Source organism: Chanos chanos, chromosome 9 (assembly GCF_902362185.1).
Source record: "Chanos chanos chromosome 9, fChaCha1.1, whole genome shotgun sequence".
NCBI classification, from domain to species: domain Eukaryota; kingdom Metazoa; phylum Chordata; class Actinopteri; order Gonorynchiformes; family Chanidae; genus Chanos; species Chanos chanos.
Window position 1 is genome coordinate 6,662,362 of NC_044503.1, and position 22,610 is coordinate 6,684,971.

The window sequence follows — 22,610 nt, forward strand, 5'->3', positions numbered from 1 at the left end:
AATCACAACAAACTTCTGACAAAAATCAAGTAAATTCTGACATTACTGAATACGTATTATAAGGACATATTAGAGAATTAGAGCATATTAGAGTCACTTTCCCAGTTGGGCTAAATAAAGTCGAGCACTGAAGCTTCATACTTCAGATTTGAATCTTTGGCCATTCCTCTCAGCCCAGCTAGCCGTTTTTTACAATGGCTAAGCCTTACAGTCACCGCTAGGGGTCCCTCGAACGAAAACACATCTAACACAACCACGATGTTGTAACTTCCTGTTTAAGAGGAAGTAGAAGTGGTCTCACGAAAAGACACGTGAATCAGAGCAGAAGCATTAGCAACACGAAAAAATGGATATCGACGAACAGCCAGACACGCAAAATGGACAGAAGAAAAAGGGGAAAGTTAAGAAACAAAAGAAACGGGAAACATGTCTTGAAAAAAACGACGGAAAAGAGCAGGACAGCGTCACGGAACCTGCCCGAAATCCCACTGAAAATTCCTTTCCTCCTACATTCAGTTTATCCGAAATCAAAAACAAACAGCGGAGACACTGCATGTTCATGAAATTAAAACAAGAGAAAAGAAAGGTAAACGTCTAGAGTTTCTACCAACAGTTATCATTGTTGTCAGCAAACTGTTACTGTCATGTATTCTCTGCTTGTAACCTTCCTTCAATGCTATCATCTCCATGCAGTTACCAAAGGCGTCCATTACTTCAACGTAGTTAGGAAATTATACACACAAATATCCTATTTTTTCTGTCTTTGTACTTTAGCAAAAGTTGGAGCTGAGAAAGAAGAGGAGAAAAGAAAGACAAGCGCTTGGGGATAAGGTAAAAGCAAGTTCCAAGTAACGCCACCATAACTTTCCGTCGTGGATCTATAGCATTTTTCACCGCGTCAGTAAGGATTTGACAAGCGCAGCACGTACAAAATGTGTTAAAATGATCACAGTTATATCTGTACTTTGCATTTTTGTAGGCTCCACCCAAAGAGGTCCCAAAAACCATTGAAAACCAGAGAATATACGATGAAACCACAGTAGATCCTGAGGATGAAGAGGTGAGAGGTCACAGTGCAGTGTATTTGAGGTGAAAACATAAGGTGTTTGAAATACTCGTTTGTGACACTCACGTTGTGTATTTGTGTATAGGTTGCTTTTGATGAGGGAACAGATGAGTTTTCAGCTTACTTCAACCGACTAACAAATCCCAAAGTTCTCATCACCACATCAGACAGACCCAGAGGGGTGAGTGCTCTGGTTTTATTTATTTATTTATTTGCACACTGGAATATTCGTATACTTGTTCTACAGCTGTTCAGATTATCAAACCAGGGGTCGCAACTGGAGTTAACAATTAGGAATTTTAGGAATAGGGCTTTAAAGGTTTTAAACCATTTTAAAAATCTTTGTACTCTGCTGATGGTTTCCCCCCCCCCCCCCTCTTTCATGGTTTTCAGAGAACAGTGCGGTTTTGTGAGCAGCTAGCAACGATCATCCCAGACGCACATGTTTACTACAGGCGAGGCCTAGCGCTGAAGAGAATTATCCCTCAGTGTATAGCAAGAGGTTTCACATACCTGATGGTCATTAATGAGGATCGCAAAGTGCCCAGTATCCTTTGACCGCAAAAAAATTGTGCCTTACTGTTATTGAACCAAAATTTACAAAAAAAAAAAAAAGCAGCATTTTATTCTTTGGTTCCACCATCGATCAGCTGAGGGTTGTACTATTATCTTTTCAAAGTTGCACGGCGTTGTTGGGATAGCCCTCTAATGAATGGTACATTCCTTTACTCTGTATCGTAACAAAGACGGCATGGTTCTCTGCCATCTTCCAGACGGCCCCACAGCACACTTCAAGGTCAGCAGCGTTCGACTTCGCAAGGAGATGAAGGTACGTACCGCGGCACAGAGCTCTCTCTCTCTTTTCTGTCATCCGTCGCTTTACATTGTAACGTAAGATATTGTGTACCTCCGACATAGAGTGAATGAATCAGTCTAATGAACTTGTAATACTGTATCATTCGCGTCATTCAATGAGGTTTTTTTTATTTCGCGCACCCCTTTCCCGTCCGTCCTTTGTGCTGAACAGAGGCGAGGGAAAGAGCCAACGGAGCACCACCCAGAGGTCATCCTCAACAACTTCACCACCAGGCTGGGACACACCGTCGGTCGCTTGTTTGCAGCGCTTTTCCCCCACGACCCGCAGTTCGTCGGCCGTCAGGTGGCCACCTTTCACAATCAGCGAGACTTCATATTCTTCAGGTTTCACAGGTAAAGCCCATTTTGCAGTCGCCTTAACGTTCGTACCTTACGGTGGAAACAGTCTGAGCGTGCTCTAGTGTTGCTAAGCTCTTTGTAAACTGGTAGTGAAATTGCCACATTTTATTGACAATGTGCCCGCCGTGAATTCTCAAACAGTGGCCCGGTCTCGAAATGTAGCCGAGGGCGCGTTTGGGCAGATTAAGGCCGGTTCCAAATACAGGCCGGGTAAAAAGAGGGAAAAAAAAAAAGATTAGTATTCGAAACACAGAAATGTTTCAGTGCCTTCTCTACAAAAGCCAGCAGCAAACAGTCTGGCTAACTGACAACAAACATAGCCTACCGTATCTAGCTCAGCTGAGTAAAGGTAAGGGGGACAGTTTTTCTTAATAAAGAGAGGCATTTCCGCTCTCTCACACTTACTTACTTACTTACTTAATCCTCTTCGTTCCCTGTGGAACATAAGTCATTATACGTCTGTGTACTCGCAACTGGAAGAATTAAATTATAATACCGATACCAAGTACGAGTGTTAACATGCTGTATCGGCCTGATACGAGTACCAGCGAGCAGTGCATTGCTAAAATAGACTACTAAAAAAGGACAAGTCATAAATAAAGGCCTGGTTCTTTCTTCAGTTGAGGTAAATAAAGGCCCCGGCCACTAATTGTGGCATACTGTTTTTTCCCCCTGAGCATTCCTAGGTCAAATATGTCTCGTCTATTTGACTTGTTCTTTTCCCTTTGTCAGCTTGCATAAATATATTCATGATTTTTATGATCTGTTACTGACATGTTACGATGACCAAGTCAAATGATAATTCTGCCTGAAATGTTAATCCAAGCTAATAAAACACTTCCTTCAGCCCAGGCCTAGTTTGCTCACACATACTCATTTCTCCCTTCAAAGATACATTTTCAAGAATGAAAAAAGAGTTGGCATTCAAGAATTAGGACCACGCTTCACCTTAAAGTTGCGCTCACTCCAGAAGGGAACTTTTGACTCCAAGTTTGGCGAGTATGAGTGGGTTCACAATGTGAGTGAGTTTGTTCACATCTTTGCTTGCCGAAAGAGCCTGCCACATTTTTTTAACGAGTTTAAATAGATTCTTATCGAATCCAACTTCCAAAGTCTTGTTCGTCTTTAATTGAGACAAGTTTTTCCGCAGTAAATGACCTGTAGTTTTGTTTTGTTTTTAACGTTCGTCATGCAGATTTGTAATTAATCAATCGATTTTTGTTCATTTCAGCGTCACGAGATGGACGCGAGCAGGAGGAAATTCCATCTTTAAATGAGTGGGGAAAACAATCCAGTCACTCAAGGACATGTATACTTTTTTTATAATGGCAGACAAATGCAATTGTGTGGTTTCTCTGTTTTGTAGAACACCTGGAAAAAAACAAAAAACTTCCATTTGTTTAATGGATTTGGGAACTTTGTGAGATCACCTAAGTGAAATATTGGAAATAAACTATGTACAGTGAATTTATATTAAAGAAGCATGTACACATCTTGTGTCCTGTGATTTCGTATAAAGGATGTGTTTACCAAGAAACTTGATTAACATCTGTAATTAATGCGATACAGTGTCTGCAGCATCACATTTAAATATTGAATAGTTTATCTCATTGTTCAGAAGCTGACTGATTGACTGATAAGCTGGAAACCTATGAGGTTAAAATCCTCGGCTTCAGTGCTCCACATTTTGCGAACGAATGATTGTACTTTTAAAACGATGTTGTGCTGGGTGAATTGCCCAAATGATATATTTAAAGAGTAAAGTACCAGCTCTTGCTGAAAACGGACTCTATGGTTTCTTTGTTTGTTTGGGGGGCACTCTAGCATTCTATGTTTGGTCACAATATTATACATGCGACATCTTCTGGCAAAAACGACGTATTGAAGTATTTCTAAAAATTACCAGTGGAAGCAATGCAGAATGTTTTGGGATGCAGCGTGGTACAAAAGTCATATGCAAAGTGAACTATATTCGACAGACAAATTGGTATTTTTGAATCATAAACTACTCTTTCATCAGTTGTTCTAGTTACTGCTGTGTGAAACAGGATTTTAGTCCGACGACCGCCATTGTCATTGTGAGTGCGATAAAACGGAAAGACATGGTCCGGCGCACTTGATACCGTTACAGGAGCTGTCTAGTACTGTTTGGTTACACAAGATTGTTACTTAGCAGTCTGCTCCACTCCCTCCTCGAGACGCTCTTACCACAAATGTATGCTCGACAGCGAAGAAGCGCTTCCGATACAAAAAAGTTATTTTGTTCATGAAGTTCTATTTTAGGATGATGTAGATTCGCTACCGGTCCTTCACTATGAGCAATTTTGTGGAGAAATCCGCTATTTCTGAGGTAAGAATACACAGTCAGTTAGCACAGTTATTTACATTGTATTAAATCAGTATTAAATACTTCGTTTGTAATGAATGTGACGCAAATGCGACTGCTGTGAGTTTTAAATGAAAAGGATCATTCAATTTATAATCTGCTTGGGTTTGATGCTGCTCACAGTGTGTGGAGCTCCATGTGTTATACGTGCCCGAGGAACAGTGGAATGCAAGGTTAAATAAAGTGTCAGTTGAGGCCATCGACGGCTTCATATCAGCAGGTTTCATTAGGTAAGAGTGAGCTTTAAAATAAAAAAGCAAAATGTTTATTTGTTGCTGGATAATCAGTTGATGTTATCATACAGATCATTTAAAGTCAGCTCGCGAGGCCCGCAAAATACAGTGTCTGCATTGTCTGGGCATGTATATAGAACGATACATAATTAATAATTTCTTTTGGTCCAGAGTGTTTCCAGACCTTAATCTTAAAACACTTCGAGAGGAATTGGGAGCACTTCTGGGAGCTGACAAAGCTATAGGCAAATTTTGTTTCCTCAAATGTGTTGGCCGGAGTTTGGCACTGGTGAGTAGCCTGGAACTTGACAATACGAAGACACCTGACAATACGTAGACTAATTTGCAAACGATTTCTGTTTAATTTTTGTGCATTCACGCATATGCGTTCATGGGAGAGAGATAACAACCCAACCAGTCACCTGATTTTGAAAAACAAGAGATAGCACGCTTGACCTAGCTCAGACCTAGCTCCGTATATCTCAGACTTACTTTGATTGAACAGGTGAAAGCAAAACAAGAGAGAGATCTGAGAGTCAAATCCTTTGCTCCGCCATACGTAAGTAAGCTGAATGTCCTACACTTCCGACGATTGTATACCTTCGTCGGATCTTATTGTTCTGATCACTCGATTAATCACGAAAAGTTTTTTGTTTGCATTTAATAAATTGAAACTGCCTGTTTTCAGCATCACTTAATTTTTTCTTTCCATTAATTTTCTTTCGTTCAGGCCCCTCATCCAGAGTTGTACCTGTTGCCGTTATTGGAAAACGCCAGTAGCGTTTGCTCACGCTCTTTCTCCCCAGACACACTTAGTTATAACGCAGACCCTCAGACGTATTACCCTACCAAAACACCACAGGCTTCAAGACTGACAAAGGAGTCCACTAAATTTCCCTTAATCAAACAAGTCCCTGAATCGCCTCCTCTAGCTCCGAGTGTTGATGATGAAGAGAGCTCCGGCTCTCCGGAGGTGAAGGAGGAGGACTGTGTTTCCTCCGAATATTCACCTTGGGGAGAAGTCCATCACTTGTCCTCAACTGTGCAAGAACAGGCTTGTGCTTTAGCAACGAAACCAGCTGGTAAATTACCATTCAGTTAAGTGCAGTAATCTGTGAAATGAATATTTTTTCTGAAATAGTATACTGGTGAGATGTATGCGTTCTGATCAGTGGTTATGGAGTGATTTGATTCATTCTGTAAATGCAGAAGTGCTCTCTGTGAAAGAGTCTCCAGCTCAATCAGGAGCACCAACGAGAAAGAAATATCATTTCAAAAGAAACTGTACCAGGGATTCAGGAATACCAGAGTCACTGGAAGATGAGACCCCCTCTCAAAACAGGTTATATTTCATTATATATAGGCCAAGTGTAAAGGGATATTGAAGTTCATTCTATTGAATAAGTTTTCACCATAAAGAAAATGTTTTTCTTTTTTCTTTAACAGGAAGTTCAAAAACCAGAAGAGACCACCTAATGAGGTAAGACAAATTTCTCTTGTTTACAGTGAAAAGCACTTGAAAAGTGTCCTACATTGTACTTCAGACTTTCATTCATTCTGTTCCAGACGTACATTCCTTGGAGCAGTTTTCTTTGAGCATAGCTTTGTTAAAGATCTCCTTGGTGAACAGGAAACCTTGTTGCTTGTAAAAGACGAGTTCTTGTAAAGAGGCCATGAAGGTTTTGTGGCTGCACAAAATTCCTTTGCCTGCAGGTGGCCTCTTTGGTGGTCAAATACTGATTACGTTCCTCGGTGGAAAATACCAGTTAATGTTTCGGTTTTTTTTCTTTCTCTCATGTTTTGAAACTGCTCTGAAGGTTCACGAGAATAGATCATCACTGTCATCAGTTCCCGTGAAGTGTAATTCTCCAAGTGCAGATTCATCTCCTGACCTTCCTGCACGAAAGCCTGCCACCACTGTATTCTCAACCAATAGTAAGTTAGTAGTTTAATGTTTCCCATATCAAGAATAAAGTTCATCAGAATGCCAATAAATTTGTATTTTTTATATTAATATTTTCATATTATTTATTCATATATTTTAACTCATATTATTTTCTAGGGAATGAACTTATTGCTCAAATTAGGTTGGTCAAAGAGGAGCGGAAGCAGTTGGAAAAAACCCGGCAAGACCTTTTGAGAAAAGGCAAAGAGCTTATCGCACTTAACAGGCATCGCAGGAACCAGGGTATGGTATTACCTGCGGGTTTCCAAAATCTTGACAGGAAACCGACTTTGTGTAAAATCATGTAAGAGAACTGTGGTCTTCCCTGTTAGCTCGAGACAGCTGGAAGAGGAGGTATTTCGATACCAAGAAGGCCACCGCGCCGTTAGAGGAAACACTGAAAGCTCTCCGTCAGGAACTTGAGACGTCGTATAACAAACTTTTGCAACAGCTCCAAGCAAGGGATGGAAGAAGCAAACATAAACGACTGGGTATTTCGAGAACCAAAGTGAGTTCACTCGAATATTGTTTTTTTTTTCTTCCTTAAATGCCCAGCAGAGGGGAACAAAGACCACTTTACAGGAGGTCGTTAACTAAATGCATCATGTAAATTTTGAGGTTAAGCAAACACGCTGGATGTACAAGTGCGCCAGAGTGATGGGTCATGGTGACAAAAACGTTTTCTTTTCTGTCTCCAGAATGAACTCATTATTCAGATTTTGACAGAAAACTGTGAAATAGAGAATCTGAGAAAGAATGTGGAGGATGCTAAAATGAAACTTGCCACAGAGATTAAGGTATTGGAAAAAAAACCCATTTTATTACAAAGTTTTTAAAGTTTTACAAAATTCTTTTAGAGTTACTGTTGAATAATAATTTTTACATTTCTGCTGATTTTTTTTTTCTTTTTTAACATTTTCAGCTCAGGAAGCAAGCGGCTACAGAGCTAGGGGCGCTAAAAGCAGAACTGTTACAGAAGAAGACTTCACTAAGTGGATCCATTATTGTTGACTCTGGGTCAGGATTTGGTCGATCATAAATCAACATAAATCTGAGCAACCCCGATGTTTTTTTATCAAATGTTAAAAAAATATATATAAATTTTGAATTGAGAATTTTGATGTTATTTCTACACATAGACACAGAAAGAAATATTTTGTGTGATGAAAATGAAAGAAAAATCATAAAAGGTTTTTATGCAGCCTCATGCAATCTTGTGTGTCCATAATTCAGTGCAAAATAGCAGAATCATAAATCATTTATTTCAAAACACGTTTGAGCTACTAAAATGGTAACCGCTATGCCGTGGTTTAATTGCGTGGTTTGCGTGGTATGTCAAATACATGCCAAAGACAGTATGGCTCCAGATACAGGACATACAATCAAGCTTTTTTTTAAAACTTCATTTGTGATTAGAATCTCTGCCTTAAAAAAAGATTCAAGTGCATTTTCAATCAAGTTGAAGTCAACACAATTCAACATCTGCGCTGTTTGTTTTAAGACAATGTCCCGCAATCACTTCTTACAACTGCAATAAAATAAGCAGTTGAATCCAAGTGTTAGTAAACACCATGAATTCAAAGGAAAGATACTCCTCCTCCTTTCCCTTCAGCCCTGAGACAAAAGTTTACACTGACTTATGGGAATAACTTCAGGATCCAAGGAGACTGTTTTGGAGGTCTAGTCCTTGGGTTGGTGTGAGGGCATTCCACATGTCCTTAGTCTGTTGCCGTGCAACAGGATTGTTACTGTAGTCTAGGAGGTTTCCGTTCCACATGCCAATGCCTCTCATGCCATGCTTTGTCACATAGGCTGCCTTTAGAGAGATGCTCTCCGGATCATCGTACCATACCTGGTGGATGCGACCTTCCTTGTCCTGTTTACGGTGAATCGAAAATATGACAAAACAGACGCTTGATGATCAACAATCTTTTTGTCTGTAATTTAGGCTATGTTAGTTTATAATATATTACTGAGAACAGTATGAAGTGTTTCTTTTTTTCTTTTTTCTTTTTTTTACTCCTGTTCTGTCTTTATCTTAAACTGATATACCTTATAGTTATAATAGGGGGCCTGTTGCACTTTGTCCCATAATCTGCCGGACATGGAAGCATTGAGCTGTTTCATCATCGTATGGTAAGCTATTTGTCTCCCTGCTGCATCGCTGCACGGGGCCCCCCTGAACGGCACCTTGGGAATCGTGCACACGCCTCCCTGTAAGAGCAAGAGGACACTTGACAAGAGGACACAGTTCTCTGACGACAGCTTGTTTTGACCCATCCTCCGCAAATCGTATTCTGCACCACAGTGCATAAAACAAAATAAATAAGGTAACTGATGAATCGTTTAGAAATCAGGGAGCCACAAGCTTAAATACAGAGACATTTTCGTGGTCAAACCAAAAATGCTGTACTGTGTCAAATGTTTATGGTGGCAACATGTACATAGCCATCACATTTTATATATATACATATATATGCACACACACATATTTTTTTAATTTATATATATTTTTTTCATGTTTGGAGGATACTTACCTCTGAAAAGTCTTGACATGTATAATCGTAACCATACCATGGAACCCCCATCACAAGTTTCTTTGGGTCAATTTTCATTCCAATGTATTGGTCATAGGCTAAAAGACATAAGAATAAACTAAACATCATGCGATTTACATTCAGTGGGTGGAGTATAAGTTAATAACACATCAATAACATCAGTACATCAAAAGTACATCAAATACCGAATGAACTCTGAATCACTTCTCACCTGTCAGTGTCTGATTATAGGGTGCATTGGCCATTGCGATACAATCACCCCAAATTTGACTTTGTTCATCGTAAGACATCACAAACAAAAGGTCACATGATCCAGCAATGGCAATGTAGTCATAGCAACGCTTATCAATGCACTTGGGTGACCATGCCACATCAAATGACACCTACAAATCAGACAGAAGAGTTTAAACACCTATTGTACATACATGCAGACAGAAAGATATTTTTCATCATTTGAAAACACACCTTATCAGCTCTAGCTGAAGCTAGCATTACATCCACTAAAGAAATCTTCAAAGACACTACACGAAAATACCCAGAAGCTCGCATCTATTGTTCTTTCTGACAGGCAATATTTCAGTAAACATGAGTGGCATATAGTTAGTTTATGCTACATGTGTTCACATCACCTGAGAGCCTGGAATCTCCTTATGAAAAATCTCTGTGGTCTCTTTGACGAGTGCAGTCAAAGCATAGTACTCCGGGGAGGCATGAGCCACTGCTTGTTCGATATCTATATTTATACCATCCATAAACTGTGCCTTTGCCAGATTGACTTGCTTCTTGATCCAAGCTGTCCTATTGGCAGGATCCACAATTTCTGGGAGATGGACATCACCTGCCAATGACATGCTAGACAGCGTAAGGATTCTGTCCCATCATTGTCTAATTTGGATGAGAACGCCCAAAAGCAAACTAGGAAGATAATGTCCATCTGTGCAAGATGATTTGTGCTATGAGGGACTTCAGCGCCTATTGAAACATTGATGAAAGACAGGTCTAATTAAATTTACTAATGTACAATATGCAGAGGTCTCATACCTTTTAAAACAAGACGAGCACCTTTGGAATGAGCATAGCACATTAGGTCTGGGTCATATTCTCCAAAAGCAGCTACTGTTGTAACTTTGGACCAGTCATAGAATTTCCAGTCTTTCTTTCCCACATCAAATACAAATACCTGATGACAGAGGGAGACATGGAGCTTATTCAAGGCGTTATAAAATGACCAATAGGCGGATGACATCGGGGCTCTAGTAGACTTAAAAACGTAGTAGCTCATCATTCTGACACGAACACCACAGTGATGACTTCATTCCCTGTTTTGTCTATAGTCTCGCAGGATCAAGTGAAGTCACCAAATTTACAAATGTCACTTAAATTTCACGTAACTACTTCACTATTTCAAACTGAGAAATTACCTCAAATTCTCTCTCAGCTTGGATTGGTTGACAGAGCTCCTGGTTTGTGCACGGACACGTTTCTGATCCTACGCTCAGCGTAAGAATTTGAGCGACAAGAAGATAAAGGAGCAACATCACTATAAAAGTTAGGAAAACGCAGAGATTGTAGCCGAAAACTCCCAGCGACACTTCTCCTATTTGAATAAAATCACATGATGAACAAACCGGTGTTTACTTCCTGAAGGACGGAGCGCCAGAAGGACATTTTTCATTACTTGAAAATGAATACTATTATGTGAATAACATTTTCGTTAAAAAGTTAAACAAACGTGATTAGTTAGAGACCATACAGGAAATATATTTGCTTTTGGATAGATTAGTTTTTCCATGTAATTCTGAAAGGTTTTCTGTTGATGTTTGAAGGCTATTAGGGTCTCTGTAATGCCTCCTAAGCAATAGAATAACACATAATAACCAGGAAGAACTAGGAGAAAATTTAACGGTGCTTAAAGCACAGACCCCTGTATTTTGAGTGCATAGCCTCTTGAACGTCACTGATCCAAAGTCCTTTGGATCAGAATCAGTGACAAGGTTGTCATGACACGACTCTTTTTCGAACGGCCTTTAATTGGACTTCTGCATCTCTGACGTTATAAAGAAATGAATACAATAAAAATATTTAACCATATGAATTTCTAGGTTTTAAAATGAGTATAAACCAGTTTTTAAATTGATATCTTAAAAATAGACAAACAAAAGTTTAAAATGCATTACATGTACAGATGATGCTGTTACTCACTGTATCAACTTGGTCTAAATATCACCAAAATACTACCATATGTAATTGTTTAAAATGTGAGTTCTAGTACAATCAATGTGAAACATCAGAAAGTAAGAAATGTACATATATTTTTTCATGGTATTACATTTTTTTTTCTATTTAAAAAAATCGAAAAATTCTCAAGTTTGGGAATTCACTATGGTTGGAAACTGAAAAAAAAAAAAGGTCTAAATGTATTATTGCACTAGCATTATTTACTCAACATGAACATTGATCCTGTCATCGCAGTAAGGTTGGAAAAAGTCACAGGCCAGGCTAACCTAACCTTGCTGTAACCCATACTTTTTTTATCAATATTCTCTAATTTCTGCAGTGAGGAACAGATAACAACTTTCAGCATGATAGTGATTTGTAATGTTGTGCTTCTGGTTAATCATGTATTTATGGGCACGTCGTCAGCAGAAAAATCTGCTTTAAAAGAAGGCCTCTCCCGCTGCAGCTCTTTACAAGCTGTTGGCCATGAAAGCTGTTGTGTTAGCCCTGACTGTGGCTCTAGTGGGTAAGAAATCAGTATTATTCATACACATTAATAAACTATAGATATAATGATTGAATTTATAACACAAGCCTAGCATTAGCACAAATCCTGAGTAGTATGAAATAAATATTATGAAAGTGCAAAACTGACCTATGATAAAGTAAGAAACTGAATGATGTTGTATGAAAAAAAAAAAGTAATTTTTTTTATATCTTGTTTATACTGAAGCGGGTCTGCAAGTAAACCTTGGTAAGTAAAAATCTCTTAAAAATGGTTGACTTTCACAGTAAATGAATAAACAAACAAACAAATAAATAAATGAATAAATAAAAAAATATTAGCAGTGGTAAAATTTTGTGTTTCCTCTTGTAAGCTCCTGAATTCGGTGCCAGCACAACCTCTGTGTACAAGTATGAGGCTCTGCTTTTGGGTGGTCTGCCTGTGGAGGGTCTGGCTAGGGCTGGAATGAAAGTCAGCAGCAAAGTATTCATCAGTGCCATAGCCCAGGACACCTACCTGCTACAGGTCAATGGTGCATCCTCTGTTACATAGCGCCAACTCACAAATGAAAAACATACGTTGTTAAACTATTAACGTCTGCAAGTAATCATTAATGTAATGATTGTCATTTCCTCAGCTCATGGATCCTGAGATCTTTGAATACAGCGGCATCTGGCCCAGGGATCCTTTCATCCCTGCTGCAAAACTAACCAAAGCACTGGCCGCTCAGCTTCTCATTCCTATCAAGTTTGAGTATGCAAAGGGAGTGGTAGGTAGAGTTTTTGCCCCAGCCGGAGTCTCTGCTACAGTCCTGAATTTGCACCGAGGTATCCTTAATATCCTTCAGCTAAACCTCAAGAAGACCCAGAACGTCTACGAGCTACAGGAGGTGAGAGAATACTAGATTTGAATGATAGTAATGTGGTCATGTGACTCATTTTCAATACACCACTCACATCATCCTTTTCATTACAAAGGCAGGAACTCAGGGCCTCTGTAAGACCCACTATGTGATCAGTGAAGACGCAAAAGCACATCACATAACTGTTACCAAGTCCAAAGATCTGGCCAACTGCCAAGACAGAATCATGAAGGACATTGGTTTGGCATACCTGGATACATGTACTGAGTGCCAAAAGGTAAAGCCTGAGTAAATCTTCGGTCTACCGCTACATAAAATCAAATGTACTCCATATGAACTTGGCTGTTTTTTTTCCCAAAGAATGCAAAGAGTCTGGCCGGAACTGCAACATACAACTACATAATGAAACATACCGAAACAGGTGCTTTGATCACCGAGGCAACTGTTCACGAACTCCATCAGTTCTCACCCGCCAACGTGATGAATGGTGCTGCCCAAATGGATGTCAAGTAAGATGTTTAAAAAGAATTTCAAAAGAAAAAAAAGCAGATGTGAGATCGGTTATTTATAATGTAGCCTTACAAGTTGACATCTTCTGTCTTTTAGACAAAGTTTGACCTTCATTGAGATGAAGAAGGCTCCTATATTCCCCATTAAAGCCGAATATTTGGCCCGTGGATCCCTGCAGTATGAATTTGCCACTGAACTTCTGCAGACTCCAGTTCAGCTTTTTAGAATCAGTAATACACCAGCTCAGGTATGATTCTTCTCTCCCGTAATTTACAAATCTGAATTCATTCGCCAATACATCCGCAAAATGATTCATTTTGATTGTCCCATCTCTGTCCAGATCGTGGAGATTTTGCATCACATGGTTACCCACAATGTGGATCAGGTCCATGAAGATGCTCCTCTGAGATTTATTCAGCTTATCCAGCTCTTCCGTGTTGCCACCTATGAGAACATTAAGTCCATTTGGGCTCAGTTTAGGGATAAACCGGTTTACAGGTATATGTCCTCAAACAAAGAAGTGCTCCTGTAATTGTATATTTGTCACATTACTAATCTGATTTTGTGTGTGTGTGTGTGTGTGTGTGCATTAGACGTTTTATTCTGGATGCTCTCCCTGCTGCTGGAACCCCATCTGCTTTAAAGGCCATCAAAGAAAAATTTATGGCTGATGAATTCACCACTGCTGAATTTGCTCAAGTCCTTCTGGTTGCTGTACACATGGTTACTGCTGATGTGGACACGATCAATTTTTTTTCTGTAGGTAGTACATCATCTGCTGAATGCACAATATTTGAAATGTTGAAGTGAGTTTGTATGAGAATGCTGGAACAATAATTCTCAAATAATATGCCATCCTGCTCCACAGAACCTGGCCCTGAACCCCAAAGTCAAGGAATATCCAGTTCTGCGTGAGGCTGCAATGCTAGGATGTGGAACCATGATTGCCAAGTATTGTGCTGCAGTTCCCAACTGCCCTGCTGAACTCATGAAGGCAAAAAAATAACTTTTCTTTAAACCATTTGCATATCAGAAACACACTACCTCAGAGGTTGCTTACAGATAGTTAGCTACACTTTCAAGCCTGTTTTTTTCTCCCCTCCCACAGCCCATCCATGAGTTTGCTGCAGAAGCAATAGCTAAGGCTGATATTCCTAAAATCACCCTTGCTCTCAAAGCCCTGGGCAATGCCGGTCACCCTGCTAGTCTTAAGACAATCTTGAAACTTCTGCCTGGATCTGCAGCTGCTACGTTGCCCATCAAAGTTCAAGTTGAAGCTATTTTGGCTCTGAGAAACATTGCTAAAAGGGAACCGAAACAGGTGAATACATTGTGACCTCAAACAGATTATGCCAAATTAAACTATTCTGTATTTTCCGCTAATGTCAAGTCTTTATTCGTTCTTCAGGTCCAACCAGTGGCTCTGCAGCTTGTGATGGATCAGGCTCTACACCCTGAACTGCGTATGATGGGCTGTGTTGTGGTGTTTGAGACCAAACCCTCAATTGCTCTCATATCTACTTTTGCTGGTGCACTGAAAAAGGAAAACAATATACAGGTGGTGAGCTTTGCCTATTCCCACATGAAGTACTTATCGAGGAGCACAGCCCCAGACCTCGTGCCTGTGTAAGCAATCGCTTGTTATTTGAACATATTTTTAACGCAGTAAGTCAATGATCAATTTTATGCCACCTCAGCTAATGCTTAGACATGTGAATTTTCAGTGCTGCTGCCTGTAATGTTGCAATGAAGATCTTGAGCCCCAAACTGGACAGACTGAACTACCGTTTCAGCAAGGCCATTCAGCTGGACTTCTATCATAGTAAGGGCGTAGCGTTTTAAGTACGGCACAAACAAATAATTAGTGTTTTAAGTACGGCATAAACAAATAATGTATGCTTTTGATTCAATTTCAACCACCTTTCCTAAAGGCCCTTTGATGGCTGGTGCTGCCGCCAGTGCTTTCTTTGTGAATGACGCTGCCTCCATTTTACCCAGAGCTGTTGTGGCCAAAGCTTCCGCTTACCTTGCCGGAGCTGCCGCTGATGTTATCGAGGTGCATAGCAAGGCTAAAATACAAACAATCTTCATTTCACATTAGGAATTAGATTGATGTATTTTCATGGTTCAAAAATTCTGTCAACCCCGACACCCGTTGTTTTTCTGCTCAGTTTGGTGTAAGAACTGAGGGCATCCAGGAGGCTCTTCTGAAATCTCCAAGTTTGTCTGAAAGTCCAGAGAGGAACACCAAGATGAAGCGTGCCATGCAAGCTGTATGTATTAATGTGATTTAAAATAACAGCTCGCTCAAAGTTCATCATAATAAATAGATCTGTGTCATCAAACCATTTCTCCGCTGTATAAATTTTTCACCTCTGTTACAGCTGAGAGAGTGGAAGACCTTGCCTAAAAATCAGCCAGTGGCTTCCATTTATGTAAAATTCTTTGGACAGGAAGTCGCTTTCGCAGACATTGACAAGGCCATTGTTGAACAGGCAATACAGGTCAGTCGTTTGTTGTTTGAGAAATTGGAATCATTCTTGAAATTGACTTCAGCATGTCCCAGTCATGGGTCAGTTCATACTTGCAGTATGTTGTGGCTATCAAATCATCTTTATTCCCCAAATGTGTTTGAAAATTTGTTTGGCTGCAGGTTGCTACTGGAACCCATCAACGTGAGTTTTTGAGGACAGCTTTAACGCAACTTCAGTCTGGAATTGCCTTCCAGTATGCTAAGCCAATGCTGGCAAGTGAAGTGCGTCGAATATTCCCAACTGCGGCTGGTCTGCCCATGGAGCTGAGTACATACACTGCTGCAGTCGCTGCTGCCGCCGTCAATAGTAAGACATCTCAATGTAGAAGTTTTGTTATTTTTATAATCTTGGTTAATGTTCTCAGAGTTAACCCAAAATTTATATTAAAAAACAAAACAAAACAAAACAGTAAAATGTATAACCTTATGTTTACAGTCAAGGCCGCTCTGACACCACCGCTTCCTGAACACATCCGTGTTGCTGACCTCCTCAAAACTGATTTCAGCCTGATGGCTGAGGTCAAACCAAGGTACATTAAAAAATGAAACAAATCTCGAGACAGGATTGATAATGTTTAAGCCTGGTGTGGTACAAATTTGTCAGTGTCCACTTGAATATATATTTTTTCAGTGTCAATACAAATCAGCGTTCCCATAGGCTGAATGCAATAATGGAAGCACTGGAAAACAGTATCCTCTCACACCCCCTTCACATGCTAATAACCCCCTTACAACTATTGACTTTTGCAAATGTTTCTCGTGGAAAACCACACTAGTAAATTTGCTGTATGGAATCACAAATTTTATTGTATATCCCAAATTTCTCAGCAATTCTCCTCTGTGCTTCCTATAGCATTGTCCTGCAGACATTTGCTGTGATGGGTGTGAACACTGCTTTGATCCAAGCCGCTGTTATGGCCACAGGAAAGATTCACAATATTATGCCTATGAAACTGACTGCTAGAGCTGATATTCCCAAAGGCAATTTCAAGCTGGAAGCCCTACCTGTGGCAACTCCGGAATATGTTGCAGCTGTACGGTGAGTCTTTGTGATGCCTTCACCCTCATATACAATATATTAAATTATGGAGGGATAAAAAGTTTTTAATTCTCAACAAAACTAATTCCAAATGTTCCAAATAACCCTTTCAAAAACAAATAAAACTCAGCTCATTCTCATTCCTCGCTACTTTTGCCTAGTCTAATATTTAAAGTGCTGAATTTTAAAAGTTATCTACAAAATTGTCAAAACTGGTGCAACTGTAAAACTGCGTAGGGTCATGTCTCCAAGTCAGCTTTGTTTCCTCTTCTTTAATAGCTTTGAGACTTTTGCTGTGGCCAGAAACATTGAAGATTTTGCTGCTGAGAGGATCACACCTATAATACCTGCAGTAGTGGAGGAACAAGCACGACACCTGTCAGAAGAGAGGTTCAGCTCCCAAATGTCAGGCTCTGTTGTTGATGATTTGGTAAGATATATAGATTTAAATAAAGAAGAAGAAAAAGAAAGAAATTTGTATGACAACAAAGTGACCATCCATGTATTGAAAACTTTGTTTTGTACAAATAAGATCCATCACATGCTTTGCTTTATAACATCTTCAAAGAGTGGTCTCATACTGTTTCTGTGCATTTGGTAAATGCTATGCAATGTTGTCGTCAATGTACTGCTTGAGCATTTCAAAAAGACCTTACTTATTTCCTCCTTACAGTCAAGCTCTGAGAATATTTATCCTAATGCTGAACCCACTATGTGGACTGGTGACCCAATTCACAAGAGGTTTTGTGCTATTATACCTTACCTGGGAATTAAGATGTGTGCAGAGCTCATCACAAGCAACACTGCACTCATCAAGAAAACTCCACTTCTAAATGTGCTTGGAAATCATGCTGCCTTTATTTCTATGGAGCAAGGCAAGATATTTGTACAAATATCACTCTATTGATCATGCAGTATTGGTCCCATTGCTTTCAAAAGTATCCGAGCATCATCTCTTTTAGAAAGTTAACTTAATACCCTTATTCTTGGAAACAGCTGAGGGTCCAGCCGTGGAAAGGGTTGAGTTTGAACTACAAGTTGGCCCAAGGGCAGCAGAGAAGCTCCTTAGAGAAGGCAACATTATTGATGACAAAACTCCAGAGGAACAGAACATTTTGACGAAACTGAGGGAACTCCTGGTTACTAGAATGCAGAACGGAACTTCTAGCTCAAGCAGTTCCTCTTCCTCCAGCTCTTCCCAAATGATTGACAGCGCACATCTAAACCACAGAAGCAGCTTCAGTAGCTCCAGCAGCTCCTCCATCAACCAAGCATCAAAGGTAAAACACTTAACATAATGCATGTCAGCTTAAACAATCTGAAGTTTAGATTGCTACGTAAATCTTTCTCATTTTTCCAATGCAGGAGCAAATCTTCATCAAAGACCACATTCACCTGGTAATATTAATGTATCAAACATTGCATAAGAATAGATTCATAACCAAACAGATGAAATTCAGAACCTGTCATCATTTAAACTGTTTCACTTTCTCACAGCATAGGGTCAATCAAGGCATCTCTCAGGCACATGCTAGCAGTGCATCAAGCTTTGAGGAGATCCAAAGACAGGTAAAGTTTTATTTTTGTTTAAGGCAGAATAGCTGATCTTGTCCATTTTTGAAATTTGCATATTTTGCTCATGTTACCTGGCCTTCATAATGTTCATCAATGTAGTCTTCATAATGCGTACTCTCTTGTGTTTTAAAGGCTCGATACCTTGGAGATGTTACTCCTCCTTCTGCCGCCGTCTTATTCCGTATTGTAAGAGTTGACCGCAAGATGCATGGATATCAAGCTGCTGTCTACGTGGACAAAGCTACTGCAAGGACACAGATCATCATGTCCTCCACTGCTGAGAATAGTAACTGGAAGATCTGCACAGATGGTGTCCTCCTCAGCAAGCACAAAGTCATGGTAAGATGTTTAAAGCTGCATCAAATCATTACTGTCTTATGCTCATCTGTTTAGTATTGTCAAATACATGCATGTGCCTCCTCACACGTGTTGGGATACAGGCCAAGATTGTTTGGGGAGTCGAGTGCAAGGAATATGCAGCAGTTATCAAAGCTGAGACTGGTCACTTTGGCCAAAGCCGTGCTGCCCGCCTGGAACTGGAATGGGAGATTATTCCTGCCATTTTCACTACCTATGCTATGAGGTGCAGCTTATCATATTAGTTTTCCATTGGTGTAAACCTGAGGGTTTTTTTTATGATTAACTGTTCATTTATTCACAAACAGGTTGTCTGAATACATCCCTGGTTTTGCTGTCAAGACTGGAATTACAGTGACTAAAACAAAGAACAGTGAGAAACAGATTGAATTCATAGTGGCTACTCCAACTGATAGGGCTCTGGACATCATTCTAAAGACACCAAAAGTGAGCAATACATATTTTCATTGGTACATTATTACTACAGTATTTGTACAATTTTGTTTTAATGGTGTATGTTTGCAATAGATGACACTGTCAAAACTGGCCTTGGCTCTTCCAATTCCCTTGCCCTTTGTGACAGCCACTATGGTTCAAGCATTTGAGGAGAAAACTATTGCTGACTCATTCCAAAGTTTGTACACTCAAGCAGTTTCAGGTAAGAACAACTGATCCTGGACCTCTTAACCAAAATAGTGAATATTATTTTCCAACAGTTATTATAACAGTTTATAAAAAGGCTGATATTTACCCCCTCCCCCAAAATCCCCCTTTTACAGCTCAGTGCAGTATGGTCAGAAACACGCTGACCACATTCAATAACAGGAGGTACAAGAGTGATGTACCTCTTTCCTGCTACCAAGTGCTTGCTCAGGATTGTACCCCAGAACTTAAATTCATGGTTCTGATGAGGAAGGATGAGCTTTCTGAACAAAACCACCTCAGAGTGAGGATTTCCGATATGTAGGTCCGCTATGTAATATTTGAAATCATGTAAATCATGTGCTCAAAACAGTAAAAAATGTTTCTAAATGACTGTCTTTCACCTTTGATAGTGATGTTGACCTGTATGCCAGTGGTAATGAAGTGATGGTGAAGGTTAATGGAATGGAAATTCCCATACACAATCTTCCATATGAAGATCCTACAGGTATCTATTTATGCATGCTACACACCATTACCATATTTGAAAATTGTAAGAGGTTCACTGTCAAAAGTGTTTTGCATTCTTGAAGTGTACAGAGTTAAGTTGTTCCTTTGCTCTTGAAGGATCAGTTAAAATCAGACCTAGAGATGAGGGGCTATTACTCAGTGCACCCAGCCGTGGTCTTCAGGAGGTCCATTTTGCCATGGGAAAATGGAAGGTAAACATAACCAAAAATAGCCTTGTCACTGCCATTAACGTCTAGTACCACTTGACTAAACTGCTATGTCTCTCAGATCAACGTAGCTGACTGGATGAAGGGACAGACTTGTGGACTGTGTGGAAAGGCTGATGGTGAAATTAAACAGGAGTTCAGCACACCAAGTGGATATCTGACCAAGAGCCCAATTGTCTTTGCCCATTCTTGGGTACTTCCTGCTGAAAGTTGTCGTGACACCAACCGTAAGTGGCATGTTCTCTTTTGGCCAAAATTGTTCTTTTGTCCTTTTCATTACTTATTCCATAGCTGAACATTTCTGTTTCAGAGTGTCACATGAGGCTTGAATCTGTTAAGTTGGAAAAGCAGCTGATTCTACATGGCAAGGAGTCTAAATGCTACTCCGTGGAGCCTGTCTTGCGTTGCCTGCCTGGGTGCTACCCTCTGAGGACCAGTCTTGTCACCGTTGGATACCACTGCTTACCAACTGGTGAGTGATTATTCTTCAGTGACTTCACAAAGGTTCTATTTACAGTCAGTTTCGATAAGCAGTGGACATGAATCTTTGGACATACCTCTTGCAAGCACATGCAATATGCTTGATCAAAATTTGCTCCATTTCAGAATCCAACATCAACCGCTCTGAGGTTCTAACCAAGATCTATGAGAAGAGTGTTGACCTGAGAGAGACGGCAGAGGCCCACACAGCCTGTCGCTGCACTGTGGAGTGTGCTTGAATCCTTTTGCCTGTAACTGTTTTGTGAATAATAAATTAACTTTAAGCATACAATTCGCCTCTGTATTTTAGATGTGAAACTGTTAACGTTTTAAGGACCATGTTGTCACATTAAAAACAGTTTGAAAGAAAAGTTCTACCTAAGAAATTTCTTTTTGAAAAATGTTACAATGGAACAATGAAGATAATAATGATGATTGATTTCAGAGAGATCCTAAAGTTTCTAGACAATAGGATTCCACAACTGTAGACAAAAAAACATATGTTTACTTCACTACTGATGTCAATCAGATGGCTTTAAGCTATTCTCTGCTCATTTCCCTCTTTCTGATCCAAAGTAAATCTCTCAAATGTAGCATTTCACCCCTGTGATACAAAACTCAGCATGGACTTGGATTTAAACTTGGGTAAACAGCTCTAGCTATCACAAAGTGTGAACCACACACTGACTAACTTAAATATTGCAAATTGAAATCATTAAGCTAATATCATTTCCAATGTACAGGAAAGGGAGAACCCTTGCCAAATTTTAATAAATTCTGTGGCTTCTATTTTTATTCCTACCAACTGTAAATGTCAATGTTGGATCCATTAGGCATCAGTCAAACTTCATAAGGAAATTTTCTTTAAAACAGCAACGCAAAACACTGGAGAAGAGCCAATTTCTACTTTCTTAAACCGTTTGTTCAAAATGTTCCACATCCCACACAGGATCCAAGATCTCAAAATTCAACAAACTTTTCCTTAGAAACAAACTGTCTAATGTGATCACATTACTGTCTAGGACCTTCAAGGTCTCTGTTTCCAGTCCTGTCATTTATAACAGGGAATTATTGGGCCTTTAACCCTAACCTTGATATTTGCTAAGAAGGGTTTTTCAGAGTGCTAGGGTACTGTGCCTTCAATGAAGTACAGGTTGTAGGTTGATAGATTGTACAGAATATGATGGCCTCTTAAGTATCATCCTAATCTGATCTGACGCTATTTTCTTGGTCATTTATTTTATAATAGACAAAACAGGGGTGTATAAATTATCTCACATATTTTCAGAGTCATCAAACAAACCATTATGGGCAACTGTTTTCAAAGGACTGGTTGGTATAGAGGGGGCAAAATGATGGCTAAGCCCCACACATTTTTTCGTTTTGCGACTGACATAACAAGGAGCACTGGTCGTCGGCGCTTCTTACGTGGGATGAGAACACCTCACGTTTTGATGGGCCTTTCTTCTATTCCCTACTTACTCATTCCACTCTCCCCCATCTTTTTCCTCTAGAGTTCAGCACCCACAATTCCACACCTTGACTACAGCAACACTTGTCCCAACTGTATCACACTCCCCAAGGTTGGAGACTGTGCACATCGCCACAGCTTTACAGAATCAGAACTTACCAGATGCAAATACCGACCTCTTCTATTCTTTATGGTAGTCGCAGATTCATGCCATACAGTGGAATGTGGCAATGTAACCCATATCCCTTTGGCGTAGGTTCCCTGTACATCTTCTCATTT

At 39.8% G+C, this 22,610-nt stretch overlaps 4 protein-coding genes across 4 annotated transcripts; 3 read left to right on the forward strand and 1 right to left on the reverse strand.

Moving 5' to 3' along the window:
* The first annotated feature begins 306 nt into the window (after positions 1–306).
* rpf1 (ribosome production factor 1 homolog) lies at positions 307–4,021 on the forward strand. The gene is made up of 9 exons (XM_030784324.1): positions 307–586; positions 775–831; positions 980–1,060; positions 1,152–1,247; positions 1,460–1,613; positions 1,813–1,895; positions 2,094–2,275; positions 3,173–3,299; positions 3,513–4,021. Exons 1-9 carry the CDS (start codon positions 347–349, stop codon positions 3,552–3,554), a joined length of 1,062 nt encoding a protein of 353 aa, XP_030640184.1. The 5' UTR covers positions 307–346; the 3' UTR covers positions 3,555–4,021.
* Positions 4,022–4,595: 574 nt separating this feature from the next.
* spata1 (spermatogenesis associated 1) lies at positions 4,596–7,884 on the forward strand. Its single transcript, XM_030784344.1, has 12 exons — positions 4,596–4,631; positions 4,791–4,897; positions 5,072–5,189; positions 5,406–5,459; positions 5,631–5,982; positions 6,146–6,242; positions 6,347–6,380; positions 6,718–6,835; positions 6,963–7,088; positions 7,178–7,353; positions 7,544–7,642; positions 7,768–7,884. The coding sequence occupies exons 1-12, from the start codon at positions 4,596–4,598 to the stop codon at positions 7,882–7,884; spliced, it is 1,434 nt and encodes a 477-aa protein (XP_030640204.1).
* Positions 7,885–8,088: 204 nt separating this feature from the next.
* Positions 8,089–10,974, reverse strand: ctbs (chitobiase, di-N-acetyl-). Its single transcript, XM_030784822.1, has 7 exons — positions 10,825–10,974; positions 10,445–10,583; positions 10,033–10,241; positions 9,615–9,786; positions 9,383–9,480; positions 8,898–9,059; positions 8,089–8,721 (listed from the first exon to the last, which is right to left on the reverse strand). Exons 1-7 carry the CDS (start codon positions 10,939–10,941, stop codon positions 8,497–8,499), a joined length of 1,122 nt encoding a protein of 373 aa, XP_030640682.1. The 5' UTR covers positions 10,942–10,974; the 3' UTR covers positions 8,089–8,496.
* A 1,132-nt stretch (positions 10,975–12,106) lies between these two features.
* On the forward strand, positions 12,107–21,099 carry LOC115820802 (vitellogenin-like). The gene is made up of 34 exons (XM_030784480.1): positions 12,107–12,146; positions 12,354–12,374; positions 12,499–12,650; positions 12,763–13,014; positions 13,103–13,264; positions 13,348–13,496; positions 13,594–13,744; positions 13,838–13,995; positions 14,091–14,256; positions 14,366–14,491; positions 14,606–14,818; positions 14,906–15,123; positions 15,222–15,319; positions 15,429–15,553; positions 15,669–15,770; positions 15,882–16,001; positions 16,151–16,337; positions 16,467–16,560; positions 16,884–17,069; positions 17,349–17,484; positions 17,719–17,944; positions 18,066–18,349; positions 18,435–18,467; positions 18,567–18,638; positions 18,777–18,983; positions 19,085–19,227; positions 19,310–19,448; positions 19,530–19,659; positions 19,781–19,964; positions 20,057–20,151; positions 20,271–20,365; positions 20,442–20,607; positions 20,691–20,852; positions 20,987–21,099. Exons 1-34 carry the CDS (start codon positions 12,107–12,109, stop codon positions 21,097–21,099), a joined length of 4,905 nt encoding a protein of 1,634 aa, XP_030640340.1.
* Positions 21,100–22,610: the final 1,511 nt, after the last annotated feature.